This window comes from Malaclemys terrapin, chromosome 10 (assembly GCF_027887155.1).
Source record: "Malaclemys terrapin pileata isolate rMalTer1 chromosome 10, rMalTer1.hap1, whole genome shotgun sequence".
NCBI lineage: Eukaryota > Metazoa > Chordata > Testudines > Emydidae > Malaclemys > Malaclemys terrapin.
The window spans coordinates 16,844,802-16,870,080 of NC_071514.1; the positions used below are offsets into that span (position 1 = coordinate 16,844,802).

At 43.2% G+C, this 25,279-nt stretch overlaps 1 protein-coding gene across 1 annotated transcript in view; it reads right to left on the minus strand.

Moving 5' to 3' along the window:
• Positions 1-24,710, minus strand: part of TMC3 (transmembrane channel like 3) — a 43,844-nt gene extending 19,134 nt beyond the window's left edge. The window contains exons 1-12 of the mRNA XM_054042170.1: positions 24,601-24,710; positions 23,096-23,239; positions 18,190-18,265; positions 13,580-13,661; positions 11,512-11,618; positions 10,423-10,521; positions 10,178-10,320; positions 6,815-6,962; positions 4,545-4,588; positions 4,239-4,386; positions 308-417; positions 60-138 (exon numbers count right to left, since the gene is read on the minus strand). Of these exons, the coding sequence (XP_053898145.1) occupies positions 60-138; positions 308-417; positions 4,239-4,386; positions 4,545-4,588; positions 6,815-6,962; positions 10,178-10,320; positions 10,423-10,521; positions 11,512-11,618; positions 13,580-13,661; positions 18,190-18,265; positions 23,096-23,239; positions 24,601-24,710 (1,290 nt within the window). The remainder of the gene's footprint in view (positions 1-59; positions 139-307; positions 418-4,238; positions 4,387-4,544; positions 4,589-6,814; positions 6,963-10,177; positions 10,321-10,422; positions 10,522-11,511; positions 11,619-13,579; positions 13,662-18,189; positions 18,266-23,095; positions 23,240-24,600) is intronic.
• Positions 24,711-25,279: the final 569 nt, after the last annotated feature.

The window sequence follows — 25,279 nt, forward strand, 5'->3', positions numbered from 1 at the left end:
AAGAGTTATGTGTAAAAGTAGCTAGTTTTAAGATTCATAATAATACCAGCTATACTTACGGCGATACTCATGCTGTCCACTTTATCCAACAGAGCAATAATTAAACTGTAGAGGTTTCCCAGATATAAAACGAGAACCCTGAAAACAACAAGCATAGTGTATGGGACACAGTCATCCAGCAGGGTTATTCTGAAGACTTCTATTCATGTTCTACACTGGCTGAAGTAAAATGTGTCATCAGTACATTTCTTTCCTCCCACCAAACAAACAAACCAAAAATTGCTTTGATACTGAATATGCCCTGTACCTGGCAAGCTGAAAGCGAAGAGTGGTTCTAGGGTGATACATCTCTAGCGCTGCCACAAGTTCAAATGCAGAGGGTGCAATCATAGTAATTAGTGAAACAACGACACTCACCTACAGAATAGAAAGACAGTCTTTATGATGCTTTTTCGTAGCCGCCTTTGGTACTTGAAGAATTGTTTGCTTGCTGATTGAACTCTTGATGATGCACTAGAAATACTTAGTGGTGATTGCGATAACTCAGCAAATTCTACTTTTAAATGTGTCATTGACAAGAGTAAGGACATTTGTGACCCAGAATTCTTGATCTGGAATATTGCTAAGAATCACAGAATAGAATCTCAGGGTTGGAAGGGACCTCAGGAGGTCATCTAGACCAACCCCCTGCTCAAAGCAGGACCAATCCCCAGACAGATTTTTGCCCCAAATGGCCCCCTCAAGGATTGAACTCACAACCCTGGGTTTAGCAGGCCAATGCGCAAACCACTGAGCTATCTCTCCCCCCCAAATTTGTGTTGCAGTGAGGTTTGAACTTACAACCTCAGCATCACCCCACACAGCACTGCTCTATTAGTACTGTGCGCTAACCCATTCCTCCCACCTTAGTAACTACATTATAGTTTATGTTATTATAGAAGTATTACTTTTATATTAACAATAAGAAATCTGAAGATAGTGTTCTTCTCCGATCTCACTCGTCAGTTGCTATCCTCAAGCTAATGCTTTTCAAATAGTTGTTATTGCCCATGGACCAGTGTTTGCTTGGCTCTTATGTGGGTGCACAGAGAGCTGCCTCTTTCTGCAGCCATGTAAGGGCCAAGGAGAATTGCAGGCCCTGTGCCCTGAGGAACTGCTGCACTCCCATTAAGTGGCCACCAAGAACCCCTCGCTATACAGTGGAGGTGGTAATTGTGTATGGCATCCATGTAGCTGAAGCAGGGCCGCCCAGAGGATTCAGGGGGCCTGGGGCAAAGCAATTTCAGGGGCCCCTTCCATAAAAAAAGTTGCAATACTATAGAATACTATATTCTCGTGGGGACCCCTGCGGGGCCCAGGGCAAATTGCCCCACTCCCCCCCCCACCCCAGGCAGCCCTGAGAACAATAAACATTTAAAAACCTTTCGCATCTCGGCACAAACCCAGTTTTGAGAAAACTTCTTTTCAAGGTGTCACTGGTTCTCAGCATCAGCTAGTGCTAAAAGGCACTAAAGCTCATTAAAAAGGTTGGACAAATATTTTCCGTCAAAACTTCTTTTGGATCGAAAACTAGGGGTTTTTAAAAAGCAGAAAAAAATCATGATAATGTCTGCTTTCCTTCAAAATTTGTTGTGGTTTTTTTAATTGAAAAGCTGAAATTAGTCTGACAAAACCTGAACATGGTTTAGGGTTTCAGAAGTGTGTGGCCAAATATTTGCGGCTTGCTGTGTTTGATTGTTTGAAGAAACAATACAAAAATTCTGCTTAAAAAAAGCCAAAACTTTTGAACCACCTCAGCTTGTGACCAAACGCCTCGGCCCATCCAGTCAGAGATTTTTCCAGGTTTCTGATACTCTGCTGGCTTCTTTGACTCATATCTGTCTCCTTAACTTTGGGTTCATTTAGGTTAGAACATAAGAATTGCCATACAGTACTGGGTCAGACCAAAGATCCATCCAGCCCAGTATCCTGTCTACCGACAGTGGCCAATGCCAAGTGTTCCAGAGGGAGTGAACCTAACAGGTAATGATCAAGTGATCTCTCTCCTGCCAATGCCATCCATCTCCACCCTCTGACAAACAGAGGCTAGGGACACCATTCCTTACCCATTCTGGCTAATAGCCATTAATGGACTTAATCTCCATGAATTTATATATTTCCTAGAGACTGGCTCCATGGGGTCCCTCACAAACTGGAGACGGTTACTGTGGATTTGTCTTTAGTATAGCTTATGTACATACTCCATGAACTGAACATTTGAGCTTGTTCCCGAATCTGGGATGAGCCTATGCTGTGAAAACTGAAATGCTCAAAATAGCACATGCATGTGAATTAAATTAAATTAAATTGCTAAAATTAAATTAACCCAGGGGGTCTCAAACTCGGGGTTGGGACCCCTCAGGGGGTCACGAGGTTATTACTGGGGGTCGCAAGCTGTCAGCCTCCACCTCAAACCCTGCTTTGCCTCCAGCATTTATAATAGTGTTAAATGTATAAAAAAGTGTTTTTAATTTATAAGGGGGGGGGTCACACTCAGAGGTTTGCTATGTGAAAGGGGTCACCAGTACAAAAATTTGAGAACCACTGAATTAACCCCTTTGGGGAATGCAGGGGCGGGGGGGGGGGGGGGGGTCTCCCTTGGTAGGGTTGGGAAGGAGGTAGGTGGTGTAGGACAGGGGTCAGCAAACTTTCAGAAGTGGTGTGCCGAGTCTTCATTTATTGACTCTAATTTAAGGTTTCGTGTGCCAGTAATATATTTTAACGTTTTTAGAAGGTCTCTTTCTATAAGTCTATAATATATAACTAAACTATTGTTGTATGTAAAGTAAATAAGGTTTTAAAAATGTTTAAGAAGCTTCATTTAAAATTAAATTAAAATGCAGAGCCCCCTGGACCAGTGGCCAGGACCCAGGCAGTGTGAGTGCCACTGAAAATCAGCTCGTGTGCTGCCTTCGGCACGCGTGCCATAGCTTGCCTACCCCTGGTGTAGGATATTGCTCTGCTCATGTGATCCCTCCGCCATGGCTCTCTTAGCTCTATCACTGTTAATCTAAAGTGGCTAATTTTAAATGAAGCTATCCTCCCCTAACATGAATCTCCCTATGGCACTGAAATTAAATGTAGACTATAATTTGGCATTTGAGAAGTGAAAGGGATGGTAGCCCTAAGGGAAAAGATAACAGCTTGGCTCTTTGTGTTAAATAGCTGTCTGCAAACCTCAAACTGCTGAATGAGCTTTAGGGTAGGGAAGGCTGTGCCTCCCCAAACAGCCTGGCCCTGCCCCCTATCTGACCCCCACCCACTTCCTGCCCCCCCCCGACTGCTCCCCTCAGAATCTCTGACCCATCCTGGTCCTTGTCCCCTGACCACCCCCCGAGAGCCCCTCCCATCCACCACCCCGGGATCCCACCCCTCACGAACCCCCCTGATCCCCATCCCCTGATTGCCCCCCCCAGAACCTCTGCCCCCTCCCTGTCCCCTGACTGTCCCCGGGACTTCCTGCCCCTTATCCAACCCCTCCCGGCACTGGCCCCCTTACCATGCCGCTTACCCCCGCCTCCCCGAGCCTCAGCGCACCTCGTCCAGGAGCGGCCCTGGACAGCGCTGCAGTGGTGTGGCTCTAGCGGGACCTGAGCTCCCGCCGCAGCTCGCAGCCCCGCCCCCTTACCACGCGGCTCTGAGCGGGAGGAGCTCAGGTCCCGCTGGAGCCACGCCGCTTTAGCTCTGTTCAGGGCCGCTCCTGATGCGGCGCGCTGAGGCGCCGGGGGATGGGGGAAGGTGGAGGCGGGGGGGGGGGGAAGGGGTCGACATTCTCGTGGGGGCCCCTGCGGAGCCCGGGGCAAATTGCCCCACTTCCCCTCTCCCCTCCCCCCCCCCCCGCCCCCTGAGCTGAAGCTCCATCCCCATGTCTCCCCTGACCTATTCCCGCCGCCCTAAAACTCCAGTGCAATCAATTGTTTACACACACTTCCTTCATGGGTCTCCCCTAAGGCCCTGACTTTGAAAACAATTATGCGTGTGTTTAACTTTACTACCAGGTGTAAGTCCATGCCTCTTGTATATCCATTGAGGGGCTGCTGGGCAGAGTTTGGCCCCATACTAAGGACAGATATCAGCAAAATCAACAGTAATTTATAACCAGCCAAGAGGCTTGTGAAGACTTTGCAGAACACAGAACTCTAACCAGAATGCACAGTTACAGACTAACAAAGAGGTCAAATGCAGCTGATATACTGTACCTCATTTTTCTCCCAAAGCGTCAGTTCCTTTTTGGTACGCTCTAATTTTTGGGATCGATCCACAACAAAGTAAATGATGTAAATACTTCCAGCAAGTGAGAGAAGCACAAGGATGTTTGCAATAATCCTTAAGCATATTGTCACAGCCCTAGAAAAGAGTCACACAGCAAATGCTACAGATGGGCCATCTTGCACAAGTAGGTGTTTCCCGCATTTTTTTTTTAGGTCATAAAACAAACAAGTTAACACTGTGTTATCTGCATTTAAACAGTAGTTTTGAAAATAGCCTCAGCCATGTATACCTACAGGTTTTTGCTTTTCTTCTTTTCCTGCTCTTCCAAAATTGCTTCCTTGAAAGAAACACAGAATTACCATTTTAGCAGCATTCAGTAAAATCAATAAACATTTCCTCTACCTGTTACAAACCATAAAAGTTAAAATGGCCAGATCCTGCACTGCATTGGGGAACAGCTGACATGCAGCTCTGTGCTTCTTTACTTAATAAACATACTGCATGCTGTGGGTTTAGTGAAGGAGAATTGGAGGGAGTAAAGACATTAAGAACTTTTCAGAGTAGCAGCCGTGTTAGTCTGTATCCGCAAAAAGAACAGGAGTACTTGTGGCACCTTAGAGACTAACAAATTTATTAGAGCATAAGCTTTCATGGACTACAGCCCACTGCATCCGAAGAAGTGGGCTGTAGTACACGAAAGCTTATGCTCTAATAAATTTGTTAGTCTCTAAGGTGCCACAAGTACTCCTGTTTTATTAAGAACTTTATCACCCTCTCTTTCCTGGTGTATGCTATTCACTCCTTTCCACTTTGTTCATTGTTTAGATCCCAGTCCTGTTCTAGGATTCATTAATGTGGACCTGTGGGTTGTGTTGTCTCATTTGCTTCAATAGGACTGCAGCTGAGGTCCCCACTAGCAGATATTAATGCAGAATAGGACCCTTAGATCATGAGTTGTTCAGAGAAAGGTGGGTGAGACAAGGTGGGTGAGGTAATATCTTTTAGTGGACCAACCTTTGTTGGTGAGAGTGACAAACTTTTGAGCTCCCATTTCAGAACAGCTCAGTGTAGTTCAAAAGCTTGTCTCTGACACCAACAGAAATTGGCCCATTAAAAGATATTACCTTACCCACCCTGGTCTCTCTAATATCCCGGGACCAACACAGCTACAACAACACTGCATACATCACTTGCGTGTTTCCCCTGAGGCACATAACAGCCACATGTAGATGTTACAAAATAATATCAGCATAAGTCATCCCAGCGTTTGAGATACAAATCAAACTATTTATTGGTTTGTCCTAGACAATTTGGAGTCATTTGGACAAAGGGCTTTTAGTGATGATGTGCCAAGGTTATAGAATCAATTACTTCTGGATATTAGGAAAGCTGTGTCTATTTTTTAAAATCTAAATGGAAAGGGTTCATGTTTAATGCAGCTTTTAATGTTGATCTAGTTATAAAATGCCCCTGAACTATTTTGATGAAAGTACAATATAAATGCATGTTATCAGGTTACTAAAAGGATCCTGATTCAAAGATTCATTAGAGTTGCACCGAGGATGAATTTGTCTCAAGGTTTTTAACTCCAAATAACACATGTAATAATGGGGATTAAGATGTTGCTGTTGGAACATCACACAATAAATGAAATGGAATGACACTGTTGAAAAAAGTGTCACGTGACAAAGTGACATATCATGCCTGTTAACCATAACTCATGTCATCAGTGAAAGTTGGGCACACAGATCAAGTGCATGAAGCATCAGTAAGATATTTGATACTAGCCCTCTGCTAGGTAATCAGAGTCAGAAATAAACACAATGCACAACAGGAAAGAAACAGTATGGAATGGAATGGATGAAAAATCACTCTGCTATTTACAAAGCAATAGACCTAAACCAAGGGTAGGCAAACTTTTTAGCCTGAGGGCCACATCGGGGTTCCGAAACTGTATGGAGGGCTGGGTAGGGAAGGCTGTGCCTCCCCAAACAGCCTGGCCCCCGCCCCCTATCCACCCCCTCCTACTTCCTGCCCCTTCAGTATCCCCGACCCATCCAACCCCCCCTGCTCCTTGTCCCCTGACCGCCCCATTCTGAGACCCCCCCCGCCCCTAACTGCCCCCTGGGACCCCATCCAACCCCCCCACTACCTGTCCCCTGACTGCCCCAACCCCTATCCACACCCCCGCCCCCTGACAGGCCCCCTGAGACTCCCAAGATTCAATGCCCCCTGCTCCCTATCCCCTGACTGCCCCCCGGGATCTCCTGCCCCTTATCCAACCCCCCTGCTCCCCACCCCCTTACCATGCTGCTCAGAGCACCAGGACTGGCCGCCATGCTGCCCGGCAGGAGCTCGCAGCCCTGCCGCCCAGAGCGCTGTCGGCACGGTGAGCTGAGGCTGCGGGGGAGGGGGAACAGCAGGGGAGGGGCCGGGGGCTAGCCTTCCCGGCTGGGAGCTCAAGGGCTGGCAGGATGGTCCCACGGGCCGGATGTGGCCTGTGGGCTGTAGTTTGCCCTTCTCTGACCTAAACTATGCTTTTCCTCAGAGTCTCGCTGCTTACCCTGATACTATTAACTATTGCAGCAGCTTTGCTTTCTGCAGCCTCTGGATTTCCTATTAAATAGTCCCAAGCACAGAACACTCTCCAGCAGAAAGTATAATTTTCATCAGAGGCACTTGCTAGACTCATTCTTGAGTTCTTCGCCATTCTGGAAAAGAAGAAGAAGAATAAATGTTAATTGTTGTCAACGTGTGACGGTTTATGTGATGGGAATTGGCTCACAGGTGTCTATACCACAAAAAATGACCAAAATTGGAATTAACTGGTATCTTTGTTGGCAATCTCAATAGAGAACCTAAGAACAGAAAAAGATACAGGGACTGAATTACTCCTTGTCCCTAGAAATGCACATTCTAATTCAGAGTTCAAGCACATTGGTTGGATAGTATGGGAAAACGTGCACTGCTGCCTGTTTCTGATAGTGTCAGACGGGTAGCCGTGTTAGTCTGAATCTGTAAAAAGCAACAGAGGGTCCTGTGGCACCTTTGAGACTAACAGAAGTATTAGGAGCATAAGCTTTCGTGGGTAAGAACCTCACTTCTTCAGATGCAAGTGAAGAAGTGAGGTTTTTACCCACGAAAGCTTATGCTCCCAATACTTCTGTTAGTCTTAAAGGTGCCACAGGACCCTCTGTTGCTTGTTTCTGATAGAAGACTTCAGTCTCAAGGGCTGTCCATCTTATACCTTTCACCAAACAAAATTCACTTTTAAAACCTCTGTGTCGGATCTGATTGGAGGAAAGGTGTCATGGCAAGGTAAGAACATTGGCACTATGATCAAGAGATAGCTTGGCAAAAATGTGATGATCTTACCCAGGATCGATGGCTATCCTTTATTATGAATGCAGATAACAATAGCGATGGCACAGTAAAAAGACAACTGATAGTCAGATGAAAAACCTAGTTTTAAAAAACCTTGTTTTAAAAAATAGCCCTCCCATCTCAGATGAGTAGACCTTCGTAAGGATGTAAGAAATCAATTCCAGGTCTTTAAAGGAGTTAGGTGATCATTACAAAAAAAGAAGAACAGGAGTACTTGTGGCACCTTAGAGACTAACAAATTTATTAGAGCATAAGCTTTCGTGGACTACAGCCCACTTCTTCGGATGCATATAGAATGGAACATATATTGAGGAGATATATATACACACATACAGAGAGCATAAACAGGTGGGAGTTGTCTTACCAACTCTGAGAGGCCAATTAATTAAGTGAAAAAAAAAAACTTTTGAAGTGATAATCAAGATAGCCCAGTACAGACAGTTTGATAAGAAGTGTGAGAGTACTTACAAGGGGAGATAGAGTCAATGTTTGTAATGGCTCAGCCATTCCCAGTCCTTATTCAAACCGGAGTTGATTGTGTCTAGTTTGCATATCAATTGAATTAAGAATTGATATGCAAACTAGACACAATCAACTCCGGTTTGAATAAGGACTGGGAATGGCTGAGCCATTACAAACATTGATTCTATCTCCCCTTGTAAGTATGCTCACACTTCTTATCAAACTGTCTGTACTGGGCTATCTTGATTATCACTTCAAAAGTTTTTTTTCACTTAATTAATTGGCCTCTCAGAGTTGGTAAGACAACTCGCACCTGTTTATGCTCTCTGTATGTGTGTATATATATCTCCTCAATATATGTTCCATTCTATATGCATCCGAAGAAGTGGGCTGTAGTCCACGAAAGCTTATGCTCTAATAAATTTGTTAGTCTCTAAGGTGCCACAAGTACTCCTGTTCTTCTTTTTGCGGATACAGACTAACACGGCTGCTACTCTGAAACATTACAAAAAAACTACCCCAACAATATGAAAATAAAATGATATTGTTTTAATCAAAGATATTTGTGCTCAGTTTTCTTCAGAATATTAAATATGAGTTTGTACTGTACAATACATTAAATGAGACCATCAGGGCCGGCTCCAGCATTTCTGCCGCCCCAAGCAATTGGTGGCAATTGGAAAAAAAAAAAAAAAGCCTCAATCGGCAGCGGCAGTTCAGCGGCAGGTCCTTCGCTCCTACAGGGAGTGAGGGACCTGCCACCCCTGAATTGCCGCAGGTGCTGCCCCTCTCCCTTGGTCGCCCCAAGTACCTGCTTGTTAAGCTGGTGCCTGGTGCCAGCCCTGGAGACCATGTTTCTCTCTAAGTATCATAGAAAATAATTATAGGTAGAATTTTACTGTACAGCAAATAGTCGGTTCAAATATCTTCATTGGATCAGCATAGCAGTCAGAAATTCAGTCACCTCCTCCTTTTCTCTGGAAATGTGGCCCATCTGTGTATGTAATAGCCATATGGGTCTACCATTGCCATATGACTATATATTATTCCACAGATGTTTCACATAACACAATACAATGTGCATCTGGTGTGGCTTACCAGAGGCTAATAAGAACTGTTTCACCTCAGACAGGAAATGGTAGAAGGGTCACAACAGATGGGCAAACAAAGAGTCAATGACCTAAGGCGGCACCCTTTGTAGGTAGAGAAAAGCAGACCTCATCCAGAACCTGAATGTGTAATCAGTGTGTGAACCAGTGTCCAAAACAATGACCATCCTGACCTAAAATAACAGATCTAATGAAAAAGGAGTGATAGTTTTTGTGGCTGACACAGCTATTACAGCTCATACTAAAAATCCTCCTGGACTGCAACTTAACAGACAATTAGTTACCCTGAGAGGAAGGGAAACTGAATGGAGAGAGGATAAAGTGACCTTGCCCCACTAAGTACTGCACGTTTCTAGATTTATGGTCAGCACTGGCAGGCTGTCTTGCCTATGTTACTTCCAGTCCTTCTACCTAAATAGCAAAGGAAATAAATAGGCCCACATTTGAGTACTGTGCAGTGTACCAGTTCAAGCAACATGAAGAGTTTTATGACAGCATTGTTATATTTGTATTTAACTGGATAGGAATCGTAGTACGGCAAATGTACAGGTAGCAATTTAAGTTTCTTGTCATAATACTTGTTCTGGAAGAATGGAAGCCTAATAAAGTCCTCAGTGAAAATCAGGCCCTACATCTTTGGTGCACTGTACAGACATTAACTATATAATGCTCACAACACCCTTAGAGGCTGCTAAACATTACCCTCATTTTATAGACAGGGAAGCTGAAGGAGACAGGGTAAGTGACAGCAAAAGAACAAGCTACAATTAGAGCTCAGGAGTTCCTGGATCCCGGTCTTGTCTTTAATCTACCAGTAAAGATGCCTCTCTGATATTAGCAGGCTTGAATACGATACAGGAATTACAGAATTAAATCCAGGAGGAACTCTTTGAGGGAAGGGGAGAGAATATATCATTCAAACGGCCTGACTATATATCTCTGGGCAAACACCAACAAAAGGGAAACATTACTTTTTTAAGAGGATGATGAAGCTATAAGCAAATACTGCCATTCCAACAAGGAAGTAAGCCAGGGGCAGCCGATACCCAGCTTTCCCAATCTTCCGATCTCGGCCATAGTAGCCATAGAATAAAACAGAGTACTGGAGATAACCCTGCAAAGACAACATACAGTCAACATCAGCACCCACACCTGACTAAATTAACACACGAAGAATTCATGCAACAAAGCAATGAAGTGTGCTTTTAAGCCTTGCCCCCAGTGACCAGATGGTGTCCAGGTCCTGTGCTGATGCAAACTGCTCCTTTGGGATCGTCTTGCTGATAGTGCTTCCAAATGGTGCTCCTGCCAGGAGCTGATAAGAGAGAAAAGGTCTTAAAAACTGTGTAAAGCAGACAGTGTTACCACATGGTCTGTTGAACACAGCCCGGAACAAGCTGCAACAAACTGCCTACCTGAGGGGAAGTATCAGAAGTACTATTACTGTCATTCATTCTCCTAAACTAGAAGCGTAGTGACAAATTCTGCATTCAACTCCTGCTGAGGTCAATGAGTGTTGGCCATGTCTATCTGATAGCAGAATTTAGCCCCTGAAGTCTAATTTTTAGGTAAGTTATTACTGTATAGACATAAGAGCTATTAAAGCACAGTATAATGGATGGGGAAGATACATTTTTAGATCATTTATCACACTGATGTACAGTAAAACCTGCTTCCTACTATACTAGATTGGTGTGCTAGACTTTTTCTCTTTATACATAAGACAATATAGACACTAAAGGCCTGGTTTGCACTGATGATCACACAGAGCTCCAGCTGAAGCGTCAGAGTTGTGGATGCTCAGATAGGGTGACCAGATGTCCCGATTTTATAGGGACAGTCCCGATATTTGAGACTTTGTCTTATATAGATGCCTATTACCCCCCACCCCCGTCCTGATTTTTCACACTTCCTGTCTGGTCACCCTATGCTCAGAACATCTGAAAATCAGGCTCTGAGGGCCAAAAACTGAAAGATGCTGAGCTCCGATTTCTCCAGATGAAGCGAAGAGACGCTTCGGGTGCTGAACACATGCTCTGCACCTTGCAGGATTGGGTCCCTAATATCAGCAATCAAAAACATCTACATTACAGTGGTATGTTGGTAAAATGTCATCTGAGACATTAATGGCAAGTCTCTCTCCTCCTCTGGCAGAATAATGCTCAACAGAGGAAAGTATTTTAAATCATTTAAATTGTACACTCGGAAAAAATCATGTATGCCTTTGAGCAGAACATTTATTTAATTCAGGAAGGGAAATGCTACAGTCAGTGTTTTTCTATAGATATTGGAGATATGTCCTAACCTCTGGTAAGACCACAAATGCTCCTGTCATTATGGTAAGCACAATATTGATTCCAAATAGCCATCTCAAAAAGATGAAATAAGAGGCAACTCCGGATCCAAAATGACCTGAAACCACAGGAAATACTTATATCAGCTGTGAAGCTTATCAGAAGCTGTATCACTTATTAATGAAGTATTATTTGATCATTAAAAAAAACAACAACTTTTCCTTCTCTGCAATGCACAGATCAAGACAGAGAAAATGCTATAACATCAATAATACAGAACTGTAATATAAACTGCTATTTGTAGGTTTAAAAATCACAACCATATTTACAAGTGAAGTAGTTATGATCACAGGAATCTTCTTGGTTCAAGTTATACATAGCTTCTTATTTGCTGTTTATACAGAAACTTACATCAAAATGCATGTGTAGCTATTAGTAGTAGTTAATCTCACCTGTTTAGTTCAGCATCTAAGAATTCTCATCTTAAGTTTATGCAAACCATTTTGCTCTGCAAACCAGGCTGGAAATGTAATAAGATCAGTCCTTTTTAAAATGTGATATTTCTAGTATCTCCTGATTTTGTCTGGACTGAAAATAGTGGTTCCAATTCTGATTTTCACAGTGCATCTTCATTGGCTACAGCAGAACTACTCATCATTCATAACATCATTAAGGAGTAGAGAATCAGGCCCTCTTTGTTTACAATTTTATTACACAAAAATTCTGATTTCCATCACTGTCCACATGATCACACTTGGTCCTAAGTACTGCAGGCTTTGTGCAAAGCAAGTCACATGGGGCCTCAGACTGACATCCACAATCTCCATTACATAAGTGGGAGTAGGGACCCTGGCACACGACTGGTTGGGTCAGCGATGTTGGTCAGTAAGGTGATGCAGAAGCGGATAAATGGGCAGTCTGGGTGCTTGTAACTTCAAGAAGGTCAGAAGGGTTTTAACAACGAGGTGTGTGGGGTGGAGGCAGATTGTATTAGGCCCTCATTGCATGTCGGGAAGGAATACTACACCATGTAGACAGGGAGAATGTTCGCCTGTCATCTGGAAGGAGCAGGAAGAGCCCACTGGTACATACACTGCTGGCTCCCTTAGTCGATACAAACAGGGAGCAGTGTAAAAAGTCTGAATGGTCTGGTCTGAACATTCATTTTACAGCCAAATAAATACAGTAGTTGCCAATAAATTGTCAAAATTATGGAGCTGTTTTTATCCACGTGAAAATATCTGCAGTACAGAAACATCCCTTCCATTTAGAACAAGGTTAGAGCTAGATGTGAACATTGTCAGGAAAATATATTTTCCATTTTTGACCATCTTTAATATAGTTATTAAAGGTGGTCAGTCACAATACTTAGCTCTTATATGGTGCTTTTCATCCATAGATCTCAAAGCACTTTACACTGGAGGGAAAGTTTAGTTTTTAAATATAGACTATATGTGAGGTCTTGGCTCCCGGCTCCATTCCCTTTGCTTCTAACAGGGCAAGTGGAGATTCTCTGCTTTAGGAGAATTTCCCTTACATAGCTGGCTCTGTGACATCTGCTCCCAGCTTGCTGATGTAAGAGGCTGGTCAGGGATGGACAAGAGTCAAAAGGAAATATGGCCTGAACTGCCACTGTCTAAATTATATCAGGTTTCAGAGTATTATATTAGAGGCCAAATGGCTGGATAGATGGCTTTGATCCAGTTTTCCCACTCCATGTCCTGTGCTGAGCACATCTTGGGCCAGACCCAATACAGACATCTGGGCCTATGTCTGTATTGCAAAAATACTTCAGCAGTTTATAGCACTACAGGGCCTTTTAAATTACAGTTGCCACACTGTAGTAACATTATACTAGTATCACTAAAGACTATAATTGAGAAACAAATGTGGTATCTAACACACCAAGAGTAATACGTGTTGACTTTTTATTGACAACCACACTACTTTGATGAAACTTTTAATGTTTTTATAATATTATTATATATTTCACTAATTCAGTGAGTTCTAACATAACCCTTAAGCCTAGTATTTTAGCATGGTTTGCATTGCACAATCCCACTAAATCTCCATACTTACTTTCTATTTTCTTTATTCTCATTTCCCAAGGAATGAAGATTACCATAAAGTTATATGCAAGCCGAACAAACTTCTTCCAGAGCTAAGAAAAGGGCACAGAAATAAGAGATTTGTAACTTTTGCACATAAAGCAATAGTTGTCAAAAAGGTGTGAAAGTATTTTGTCCATGTGTAGCATCTTTCATCTAGTATCAGAAAGCAAGTTATAAAAAAACAACTAAGAAGTTTCACAGCATTCCTGTGAGGTACGTAAGATACATAAATTGAGTCATGGTGGGGGGGACAAACAGTTCAGAAACTTTCCAGAAGTCAGAGGACCAGGTACAGAACCCAGGAGTCCCAACTCCCAAGTGAATGCTCTAATCCAGGGGTCGGCAACGTTCAGCACGCGACTCGCCAGGGTAAGCACCCTGGCGGGCCGGGCCAGTTTTATTTACCTGCTGACGCGGCAGGTTCGGCCGATCGCAGCCCCCACTGGCCGCGGTTCGCCGTCCCGGGCCAATGGGGGCGTCGAGAAGCGGCGCGGGTGAGTGATGTGCTGGCCGCGGCTTCTCACTTCCCCCATTGGCCCGGGACGGTGAACCGCGGCCAATGGGGGCCGCGATCGGCCGAACCTGCCGCGTCAGCAGGTAAATAAAACTGGTTCGGCCCACCAGGGTGCTTACCCTGGCGAGCCGCGTGCCAACGTTGCCGACCCCTGCTCTAATCACTAAAGCACACATGCATATATAAGAGAGAAGTTTTAATGATCTTAAGAGAATACATACAAAGAGCATTTTCCGCCACTCTTTTTATATCTGGAACAACCAAATACAATATATTTTAAATTTAGACCCATTTGAAATATACCTGAAATATATTTTAATACATCAGCACATTATTTGTCTGAAGCTGTATATATTAACAGCATCACAGAACCTTTAATGCTTTGCATAAGAGTTACATTCTTAGTTGAAAGGAATTCTTCATGTAACATACCTCTAAAGTCTATGCCCACACTGAGGATAACACCCTACCTCTGCTTTCAGCTAATGCAGTTACTCCTTTAGCTCAAATGGTAGAGGTTTGGGCTTCAGTGCTCAAGATTCCAAGTTCACTGCTGGTAAGAATTGTTCCACTTACATCTCCTACACCGTAAGAGCTTTGCTGTGGAACATGTACGTCAACAGAACAAGAAAGATTTATTTTGCTTTGATGTAGGGGATCATGCCTTATTTCCCCCCTCTGCCTACTCTGTGGAGACTCTTCTGGAGAGATGCAAACATTGCTTTCTCTCTCAAGCTCAAGTTCCATCTACAGAACAACCTCAGGGATAAACTCAGGGAAAGTTGCACAAAAGTGACTGAAGGCACCCTATGACCCTTAGACAAGAAATAAGAAAGATAAGAATAAACTAAACCTGTGACAAGGAAAATGAATATTTAAGTGAAGTAAAGTATGCATCGGACAGAGAATGCAAGAGTAGATGAATTTATGAGCACAAAGCATTTTAAACAGATTCCGAAATTATTACCAGACTAAGCCAGCATTTATCACAGTGTTTATGTATTTTATTAAGGAATCCTACTGAATAAGAAACCAGATTTCTTACTGAATGAATGAACGAATACATAACACCTAATTTCAAATGTATAAGAGCAAGTAAATCTGAGCCAAGTCCTAATTCTTCTTAGAGACAGTGATCATTAATACTGAACTGCAGCATAATCACGTGGTCTCAACTCTATACTTGAGGATTTACTTTGAGCACTTTGGACACATTTTCAAAGAGACCTCAACTCAGCCTCTAATTTGTGTGTGCCTAATTATTTTAATAGACAATAGATAGATTTTTCACACACAATGGCATTTGCATGTGCAAATGAGAATGCACAAGTGACTGTGTGCACAACTGAGGACAAATTTTGAAAGTCCTTGAAATAAAAATATAACCTTAAATATGCACTCAGATTATTTCATGCCAGTAACCTCTACTCACAAAACATTATAATAACTTTTCTTATTTAATTCAGAAATGAATAGTAACTTTACTATCTATTGTAAATTGACTACATGCAAGTACAGTATTTTATCAGGTAATTCAAGATAATTTCATAGACATTTTCTTATGCTATCTGCTTCTGTTTTGTAAAAAGTAGAGAAATATTGTACATTCTGTTCATTACTGAATTTCAGGATGGCAACAACATTTATGTACATTAGTCATTTTTAAACACAAATTTACAGTAGATCTAGTTATTTTGAATATATATATATATATTAGCAAATGGCAATATCAACATATTACAAATAGTCTAATCTGCTAAAGCCAAAGCAGAAGCAGACTTACATTTTAATTAATAAATGCATCAATCTACGTGGTCAAAGTTAATTAATTTTTATGATGCTATTAAGGTGTTATTGCAAGAATTAAAAGATGCTATGAACGGCACCAAAGTCGCTACTTTAATTGGAAGGCAGTGTTCATAAGGCTGGAAAAGGGATCAAACAACGTGTACAGGTTGCACTGCGGGCATATAAACTATATATATCTGGATGTCAATCTGAAAAAGCTGATAAAAAAATAACTTCTAGTCCTGCATACTGATCACCTGAATAAAAAGGAATAATAATTTTAATCTTCATAGTCAAGACTCTGGGTAATTTTTATATCAACAAACATTGATTTATTAGTTTTAATCATAATGAACAATACTTTAGAAGTGATTTAATCTAATTGCTAGAAAATAATACTACATACCATTTGCCAGCTTTTTTTTTTTTTTTAAACTATGGCTACGGTGATGGGTGCAAAACCTATGGAAGGGTTAGTAAACTCTTACAAGTTGCTAATTAAGTATCCTACTCTCAGACTATTCAACCAGTGAATGCTTATTCTGGTGGTGTAATGCTTCTATTGTGTATTTCATGATTTGCCAAATGCGCCATCAGTCAATATTCTTCTGGAAAAAACTGTCTAAACCTGTCTTCCTAGTTTAAAGAACAATTCAGCTCTCTAGCTTGTGCTGTTGAATTTAACCCTTTACAAAAAGAAAAAAAGAAAAAAAAAAAAAAAAAGGACTTTCTAGTTTCCCTAATTCATAGTCGGCAAGCTAAGGGGATACTATTACGCCAAACACAATAATTACTGGTAATGAACTTCTGAAATATATAGATGTATTCAGAACAGAGACAAGTAAAAACACACAAAATGGATAATTAAATGAGATACCCACAGATTTTGAGGGCATTGTGAAGTATAAAGCAAAAGCCAAAATTTTGTTACAATATAGCAAGTATTAACTAATAAGTCCAACCTGTACAATTTAGCAGCTGTCTACATGTTCAAAGTCCTTAGGCACTCAAATCTTTCAAACCGGGTGAAATCTTGGCCCCAGTGAAGTTAATGGCAAAACTTCACTCATAATGCCTAATGTGTGTGTGTGCATGGGCCTGCCCCCACAGACAGACCAATAAAACACAACTTTCCACTATCCAGGAAGGTTGTATTTTTTAATCAACTGTTTCTGATGACATAAGAGCAAAGCTAAAGTACTGTTGTTTATGTGTCAATAGAACAACAGATAAATATTTAGCCTTACAATTTTTAGTTTGGTTATGCTGCATTTTATCTTCTATTACACACACACACACACACGCACCACAGTACAGTACAGTACAGTACAAGCACATTATTAAGTTTGTAAATGCAAGTCCTCAAAAGTTAGGAAGTACCAGTATTGAGGTTGCCTGTGCAACCTTAATTCAGTCCCCTTCTGCGTATGCATTATGATACAGTCTTTAATTATATGATCACATTAGGGTTGCCTGGCACCTGTCTGGTTTTCAGCACAGTCCCCGGATGCCATCTGACAAGCCCTGATGTCTGTTCTTTTTAATCTGTGGAAAAGGTGGCAACCCAAAGTGCAAGGAAGGAGGCAATGCAGCAGCAGCTGCTGCCACCTCCAGAGCCAGGCTGCTCATGCAACTGGTGGTGGCGCATGGCCCTGTGCAGCCCACAGGTGGCAGGCAAGGTGGCCTCGGCTGTGCTGGTGAAGACCCTGTGAGTGACAGGGCAGGATCTTGGGGGAAGAGGCGAAGCAGGGGTGGGGCCCTGGGGAAAGAGGCAAGGCAAAGGCTGGGCCTCGGGGATCTGGTTACCAGCCATTAGAAAGGTGGTAACCCTAGATCACATACTATTTTTCCACAGGATCTCTACCAAAAGTGTTCATAACATTACCTTGAAAACAAAAAGGCAGAAACACTTCTCATACTAAATGACTGTACTTGGGCCCCTACTTCAGCAAAACAACTCTTTATAGAATACACATTGTTTGGCTCCTGTTCCCATCACCAACCTTCTGGCAGACACACATTATTTGCTGGAGTATTTGAAAAGAAAAAATACTCACGTTACCAGAACGAGGCTCATCCCTCATACATCAAATTAGTTTGCAAAAATGTAATTACTAAATTCTTAATAGAAAAAAGAAGCTTATAACTGGATTTTTCTTCCACACAGTTCTTGAACTGGGGAGCAGTGTTTCACAGAAAATAGGTACTTCTGTAAATGAGAATTCCAGATAATTGTTATAGGAAAGAGCTGTAGTTTTAATGAAAAGCAGACGTACCTCTGCACCAGCTGCTTGGTAACCTCTTGTTCTAGTGAGCCTGCCTTCATATTTCAACACAATCTCCTTAGCTTGTCTGCAGAGGAAGACAAAATCTTTATTTCATGTAACCAAAAATCTTATTACACTCTGAACTTGGGCCATACCACACATAAATGAAAGTTGCCAAGTAATGGGAAATATTGTCACAACAGACTACCTGCCCAATCCTGAAGTCCTTACTCAGGCAAAACTTCATTTTTACTTAAAATAAGAGTATTGCTAACAATTTAAAATTAATGGGAGTTTTGTCTGAGAAAGAACCACAGGATCAGATCCCAACAGTTTGCAAAACGAATGTAAGATTTTCACTTTAGGGAGAGCTTCAGTAACATTTTTTCCTGTGCCCTCTCCCTGGTTTCTAGAATTTTTCTGTAATAATGTAACCTAAATTGTCTCAAAGTAAAAACAATATAATACCTCATTTAGTTCAGTTTATGTGGATACCAACACTTCTTCTGAAAGTATAGTCTAAAGCATGGGGTTGATCAATATAGCAACTGATTAATATTAAACTACTGGTTACATTTTAATCAGAGGTATTGGACAAGATATGCATAAAGGCCTAATCCTACTCCAGACCACACCTGGAGTATTGTGTCCAGTTTTGGTCCCCCCACTACAGAAGGGATGTGGACAAATTGGAGAGAGTCCAGCAGTAGGCAGTGAAAATGATTAGGGGCAGGGCCGGCTCCAGTGTTTTTGCTGCCCCAAGTGGCAAAAAAAAAAAAAAAAAAAAAAAAAAAAGCCGTGATGGGCGGTAGCTCTACCGCCGCCGCTTCATTCTTCAGTGGCAATTCGGTGGCAGGGACTGAGGGACCCGCTGCCGAAGAGCCGGACGTGCCCCCAAGCACCTGCTTGCTGCGCTGGTGCCTGGAGCCGGGCCTGATTAGGGCGCTGGAGCAAATGACTTATGAGGAGAGGCTGAGGGAACTGGGCTTATTTAGTCTGCAGAAAAGAAGAGTGAGGGGGGATTTGATAGCCACCTTCCACTACGTGAAGGGGGGTTCCAAAGAGGATGGAGCTCGGCTGTTCTCAGTGGTGGCAGATGACAGGATAAGGATCAATGGTCTCAAGTTGTAGTGGGGGAGGTCTAGGTTGGATATTAGGAAACACTATTTCACTAGGAGGGTGGTGAAGCACTGGAATGGGTTACCTAGGGAGGTGGTGGAATCTCCATCCTTAGAGGTTTTTAAGGTCTGGCTTGACAAAACCCTGGCTGGGATGATTTAGTTGGTGTTGGTCCTGCTTTGAGCAGGGGATTGGACTAGATGATCTCCTGAGGTCTCTTCCAATCCTAATATTCTATGATTTTTATACTTACACTAAAGTTATGGGATTTTTTTTTACTTTTGTGAGAGCTGAATAGGGGCCATAGGCAATCAGACAGGGCAGGAACAGGGCATTTGCACATCCATGAAGGCGGCTTGGGTTTAGCTGCAAATTATGGGTTCTCACTCCAGGGATATGAGAAAAGTCTCCCTTTGCTTCCCAAGACAAGGCAAAGGTGGCCTGAGCGATGAACCTTCTTTGTTAGTAAAGTGCCATTCCAGCACACAGTGAGGTGACAAGGGAAAGATTTCATAGAAAGGAAAAAAAAAGTCAAATTGAATGCACAGTGAAAAGACTGATGCTGTTTAGATAAGATATTAGAGAAAGTTATGAACTTTCATACTGTGTTTCAAATTTCGAACCATTAACACTTATGGCTTTAAACTTTATGGTCACGATGATACTACACTGCATGCTGTGAACAGTCTACATGTACCTCATTAATCTGCAAACATGGGTACTAGTCTCTGGCATTTGAAACATAATTTAAAGCTGAAGTGCCAAATTCTGTCTCCTCATCCAACAAAGCCTCATTACTTTCAAACACAGCCTTCCTGAATAGTGGGAAGTTGTGCTGTTTTTGACAGTGTTTCACAGAGCACAAGGACAGAATTTAGCTGATAACATATTGTTGAGTATCTTTGACAGAATGTACAATACATATGGTGACATCACAGTGGTCCTTCCTGCAGGGCCGCCCAGAGGATTCAGGGGGCCTGGGGCAAAGCAATTTCAGGGATTCCCTTCCATAAAAAAAAGTTGCAATACTATAGAATACTATATTCTCATGGGGGCCCTGTGAGGCCCGGGGCAAATTGCCCCACTTGCCTCCCCCCGCCCGGACGGCCGTGGGAAAAATAAACATTTAAATACCTTCCGCATCTTGGCACAAACTCATTTTTGAGAAAACTTCTTTTCAAGTCACCTTTACAAGGTATCACTGGTTCCCCACATCAGCTAGTGCTAAAAGGCACTAAAAGCTCATTAAAAGGGTTGTACAAATATTCTCCGTCAACACTTTTTTTGGATTGAAAACTAGGGGTTTTTAAAAAGCAGACAAAATCACGACAATGTCTGCTTTCCTTCAAAATTTGTTGTGTTTTTTTTTAATTGAAAAGCTGAAATTAGTCTGCCAAAACCTGAATCTGGTTTGGGGTTTGTTTCAGAAGTGTGTGGCCAAATATTTGCTATTTGATTGTTTGATTGTTTAAAGAAACAATGAAAAATTCTATTTAAAAAAAATCCAAAACTTTTGAACCACCTCAGCTTGTGACCAAACGCCTGAGCCCATCCAGACAGAGATTTTTCCAGGTTTCTAATACTCTGCTGGCTTCCTTGACTGATATCTGTTTCCATAACTTTGGATTCATTTAAGTTAGAACATAAGAATGGCCATACTGGGTCAGACCAAAGGTCCATCTAGTCCAGTATCCTGTCTACCGACAGTGGCCAATGGCAAGTGCCCCATAGGGAGTGAACCTAAGAGGTAATGATGAAGTGATATCTCTCCTGCCATCCATCTCCACCCTCTGACAAACAGAGGCTAGGGACACCATTCCTTACCTATCCTGGCTAATAGCCATTAATGGACTTAACCTCCGTGAATTTATCTATTTCCTAGAGACTTGCTCCATGGGGTCCCTCGCAAACTGGAGACGGTTACTCTGGGTTTGTCTTTAGTATAGACTATGTACATACTCCATGAACTGAGCATTTGAGCTTGTTCCCGAATATGGGATGAGCCTATGCTGTGAAAACTGAAATGCTCAAAATAGCACATACATGTGAATTAAATTAAATTAAATTGCTAAAATTAAATTAACCCGGGGGGGGGGTCTCAAACTTGGGGTCAGGACCCCTCAGGGGGTCACGAGGTTATTACTGGGGGTCGCAAGCTGTCAGACCCCACCTCAAACCCTGGTTTGCCTCCAGCATTTATAATAGTGTTAAATATTTAAAAAAGTGTTTTTAATTTATAAGGGGGGGTCGCACTCAGAGGTTTGCTATGTGAAAGGGGTCAAAAGTTTGAGAACCACTTAATTAACCCCTCTGGAGCCTCGGGGAATGCAGGTGAGGGGGGATCTCCCTCGGTAGGGTTGGGAAGGAGGTAGGTGATGTAGGATATTGCTCTTCTCATGTGATCCCTCCCCCATGGCTCACTTGGCTCTACCACTGTTAATCTAAAGTGGCTAATTTTAAATGACGCTACCCTCCCCTGACATGAATCTCCCTATGGCACTGAAATTAAATGTAGACTATAATTTGGCATTTGAGAAGTGAAAGGGATGGTAGCCCTAAGGGAAAAGATAACAGCTTGGCTCTTTATGTTAAATAGCTGTCTGCAAGCCTCAAACTGTTAAATGAGCTTTAGGGTAGGGAAGGCTGTGCCTCCTCAAACAGCCTGCCCCTGCCCCCTATCTGACCGCCACCCACTTTCTGCCCCCCGATTCCCCCCCCTCAGAATCCCCGACCCATCCTGGTCCTTGTCCCCTGACCGCCCCCCCGATACCTCCCAACCACCACCCGGGACCCCACCCCCAATGAACCCCCCCTACTCCCTGTCCCCTGACTGTCCCGACCCCTATCCACGCCCCCGCCGAGTCCTGACAGACCTCCGGAATGCCCACGATCCAACCCCTCATTCCCCATCCCCTGACCTCCCCGCCAAACCTCAGCCCCCTCCCTGTCCCCGGGACTCCCTGCCCCTTATCCAACCCCACCGGCCCTGGCCCCCTTACCATGCCGCTTACCCCCGCCTCCCCCCCCTCCTGGAGCCTCAGCGCGCCGCGTCCAGGAGCGGCCCTGGACAGCGCTGCAGCGGCGTGGCTCTAGCGGGACCTGAGCTCCCATCACTCGGCTGCAGCTCCGCCCCCTTACCACGCGGCTCTGAGTGGGAGGAGCTCAGGCCCTGCTGGTGCCACGCCGCTTTAGCTCTGTCCAGGGCCGCTCCTGGATGTGGCGCGCTGAGGCGCTGGGGGAAGGCGGAGGTGGGGGGGAGCCCCCCTTCTTGTGGGGGCCCCTGCAGGGCCCGGGACCTGGGGCAAATTGCCCCACTTGCTCCCCCCCGGGCGGCCCTGCCTTCCTGAGCATTCTAATGCAGAATCATTTAATAGTTTTAATATTCCAAATGGCTCAGGAAAAGCTCTGATCACCACTAACCAACAATACAAAGATTCTGAATTTGGAGCCCAAAACAAGGCTGAAGTGTAAAGAATGAAGAGCTGTGTGATACCTACAGCACCCTGTAGATGCTGGGCAAAGAGAAAGACAAAGCTATTCTGGCCTGATCCAAAGTTAAATGAACATGTACAAAAATGAGCTGTAATCAACTTTTAGAAGCTTTTAAATTTTCAAAATCTTATGATTCCCAGCCTTGTACTACTCTATGATGTAGTAGGAAGATAGCTGCTGCATGATTTTCTAGCAATTGCAAACCATTCCTATGCTCACACCTAATTTAGGTTAACAAATTTGTGAGACTTGGAAAAGCAGTAATAAATGGTGGGATTGAAAGTGTCCACGAAAACTCTATTACCTGAGTGCCCTCAGCTTCTGCCTCATGGGCCATGGTCTGCAACGGATGTTTGCCATGATCTCTTTTTGAAATTGTATATTCTGGAAGATCTGCTCTGGGTCATTGCTGTCCGCGTTTAAATCACCATTATCATCACCTGAGTTACTGAAGAGACCCACACCCATGGGGGACAAACACAAAACAAGTTATTCCCATTCAGAACTATAGCAAAGAATAGACACACATACAATCCGGTTTATAACAACATAAAAACAGGAGTCCACCAAACTGGAGGAAGGATTGGACTGATTTCTCTGTTGCAGTTGGAGTCACCGCTTTCCTTGGCTACTCCTAGACTATCACTGCTAGAGATGACATTTATCCCTGTAGCTCAGAAAAATACTTCTGAAGAGCAATTTTTTTTGCCTTTGGAATGCACCAGCTTGCACGCAGTGTCAGGCATTTTGGAGTACCCCTGTATCCCTCAGCAGGAGTTCAAACCCTCAGCTCCCCACATTTAAATCATACAGCTCAAACACCATGCTGTCCTGTCCATACACTCAGTATATTTTTCAGGAACTAAGTGCTATGTAAACATTTCCAGCAAGTGCACTTAATACAAATGTATTTGCCGTATGCAGCACTACCTTCTACTTTGATTGTGATTAGGATACAGTGTCTCTTTGTTAAAATGATGACAACAAATGCCTAGAATGCTCTAGCCCTTCAATCCTCCACACTGCGAGTATTGGGGATTAACTGTGGGACCCCGTTACAGGAGCATTAAGAGTAGCACATCCCTGAAAATGAGACATGTACCCAGATACTGGTTTCTGCAGACAATTATCTTTTTCTGATGTTGTTAGTGTATTTGTTGAGCTAAGAGGTGCTTAATTTGTGCTAGGGCTTGCCAGGACTGAGCCCCGGCACCTCTAGGCTTGACAGTTCATAGCCCTGGCACCTCTGGGCTTGCTGCATCTGTTATGCATGTAAAAAAATTACTTGAGCCCCGACACCTCTTTCATTACAAATTAAGCAGTGGAGCTAAGGATCTCAGTTCCCGTCTGTAACGCATACTGTGTACTGTAAGTGAAGAACAAGCAATGCTCATGCTTACAGGGGACCGCATCTAAAAGCTCCAGCAATTAAGATTTTCCTTTAGAAACAATATAAACAGAATTGCAATGCTACATGAAACAAAGCCAACAATTTAATATCAGCTTCCTACATTTGCTGGGAATGCCACCCACTAAAACTTTCCTGCAGCTTTGCTGAAAAATGGGACACCTTTGGAATTACTCAAATAAATCCTCACTGGAGATGATTTTGGTCCTGTAAGGAACATAAAGAAAAAAAAGGATTTAAGGAAAAATATAACGGAAGGTTCCCTCTATCTCTTCATGTTCTTATTCATCATTTGGATAGATTGTAGCAGAAAATGTAGAGGGGTGATGCTTTTTTTCACCCAGATCAATAATAGTTTTATCTAATATGCATTACAAGTGGAACAGAAGAAAATCTCTCACCTGTGGGGTGGCTCCTTGTACGCATACATGCTGGCATGCTGCCTCACACTTTTGTGCCTTTTGCAGGACTTCGTAGTTTTCACTGCAGCAGACCCACTTACTGTTGTCATTCTGGCAATACCTGAAGCTGTGTTAGACCCAGCTGCAGCAGATGGCATTCTGGAAGGCTAGAAGGAAGACTTAGGCTCTCAGGTGAAGTACCTTAAACAGCAAACTTTATTATCTAGAACTAGAGACTGACAGAATGACTCCCGAGCCCTGCTGAAGCAGAACACTACTCTCCTGCAGCTGGTGCTCCTAAGAGTGGGAAAGACCTGAAACCTGGCAACGCATAGATAGTCTTAAAGTGGCAGTACACAAGATGCTCAGTCTGGTATCCTTGGGGCATTCTACGTAGCTTCCCAGAGTGTGTCTGGGCATCCTGCAGTCCAAAATCCAGAGCACAGATGCCATTGCCAAGTATGATAGTGACTAATCTCTAGGGTATGTCTGCCCTGCAATATAAGTCCAGGGTTCAAACTCAGGCTCAAGTCTAACCACTTCCACCCCATCTGTTTACACACAAATTGTGCTAACTCTCAGCTCAGACCCAGGGTCCCAGGAGCCCCCCAGCGGTGGAGGGTCCGAGCTTGAGTCAAGCCGGGATCCAGGGTTCAAGCCCTGTTGCTTTGCAGTGTAG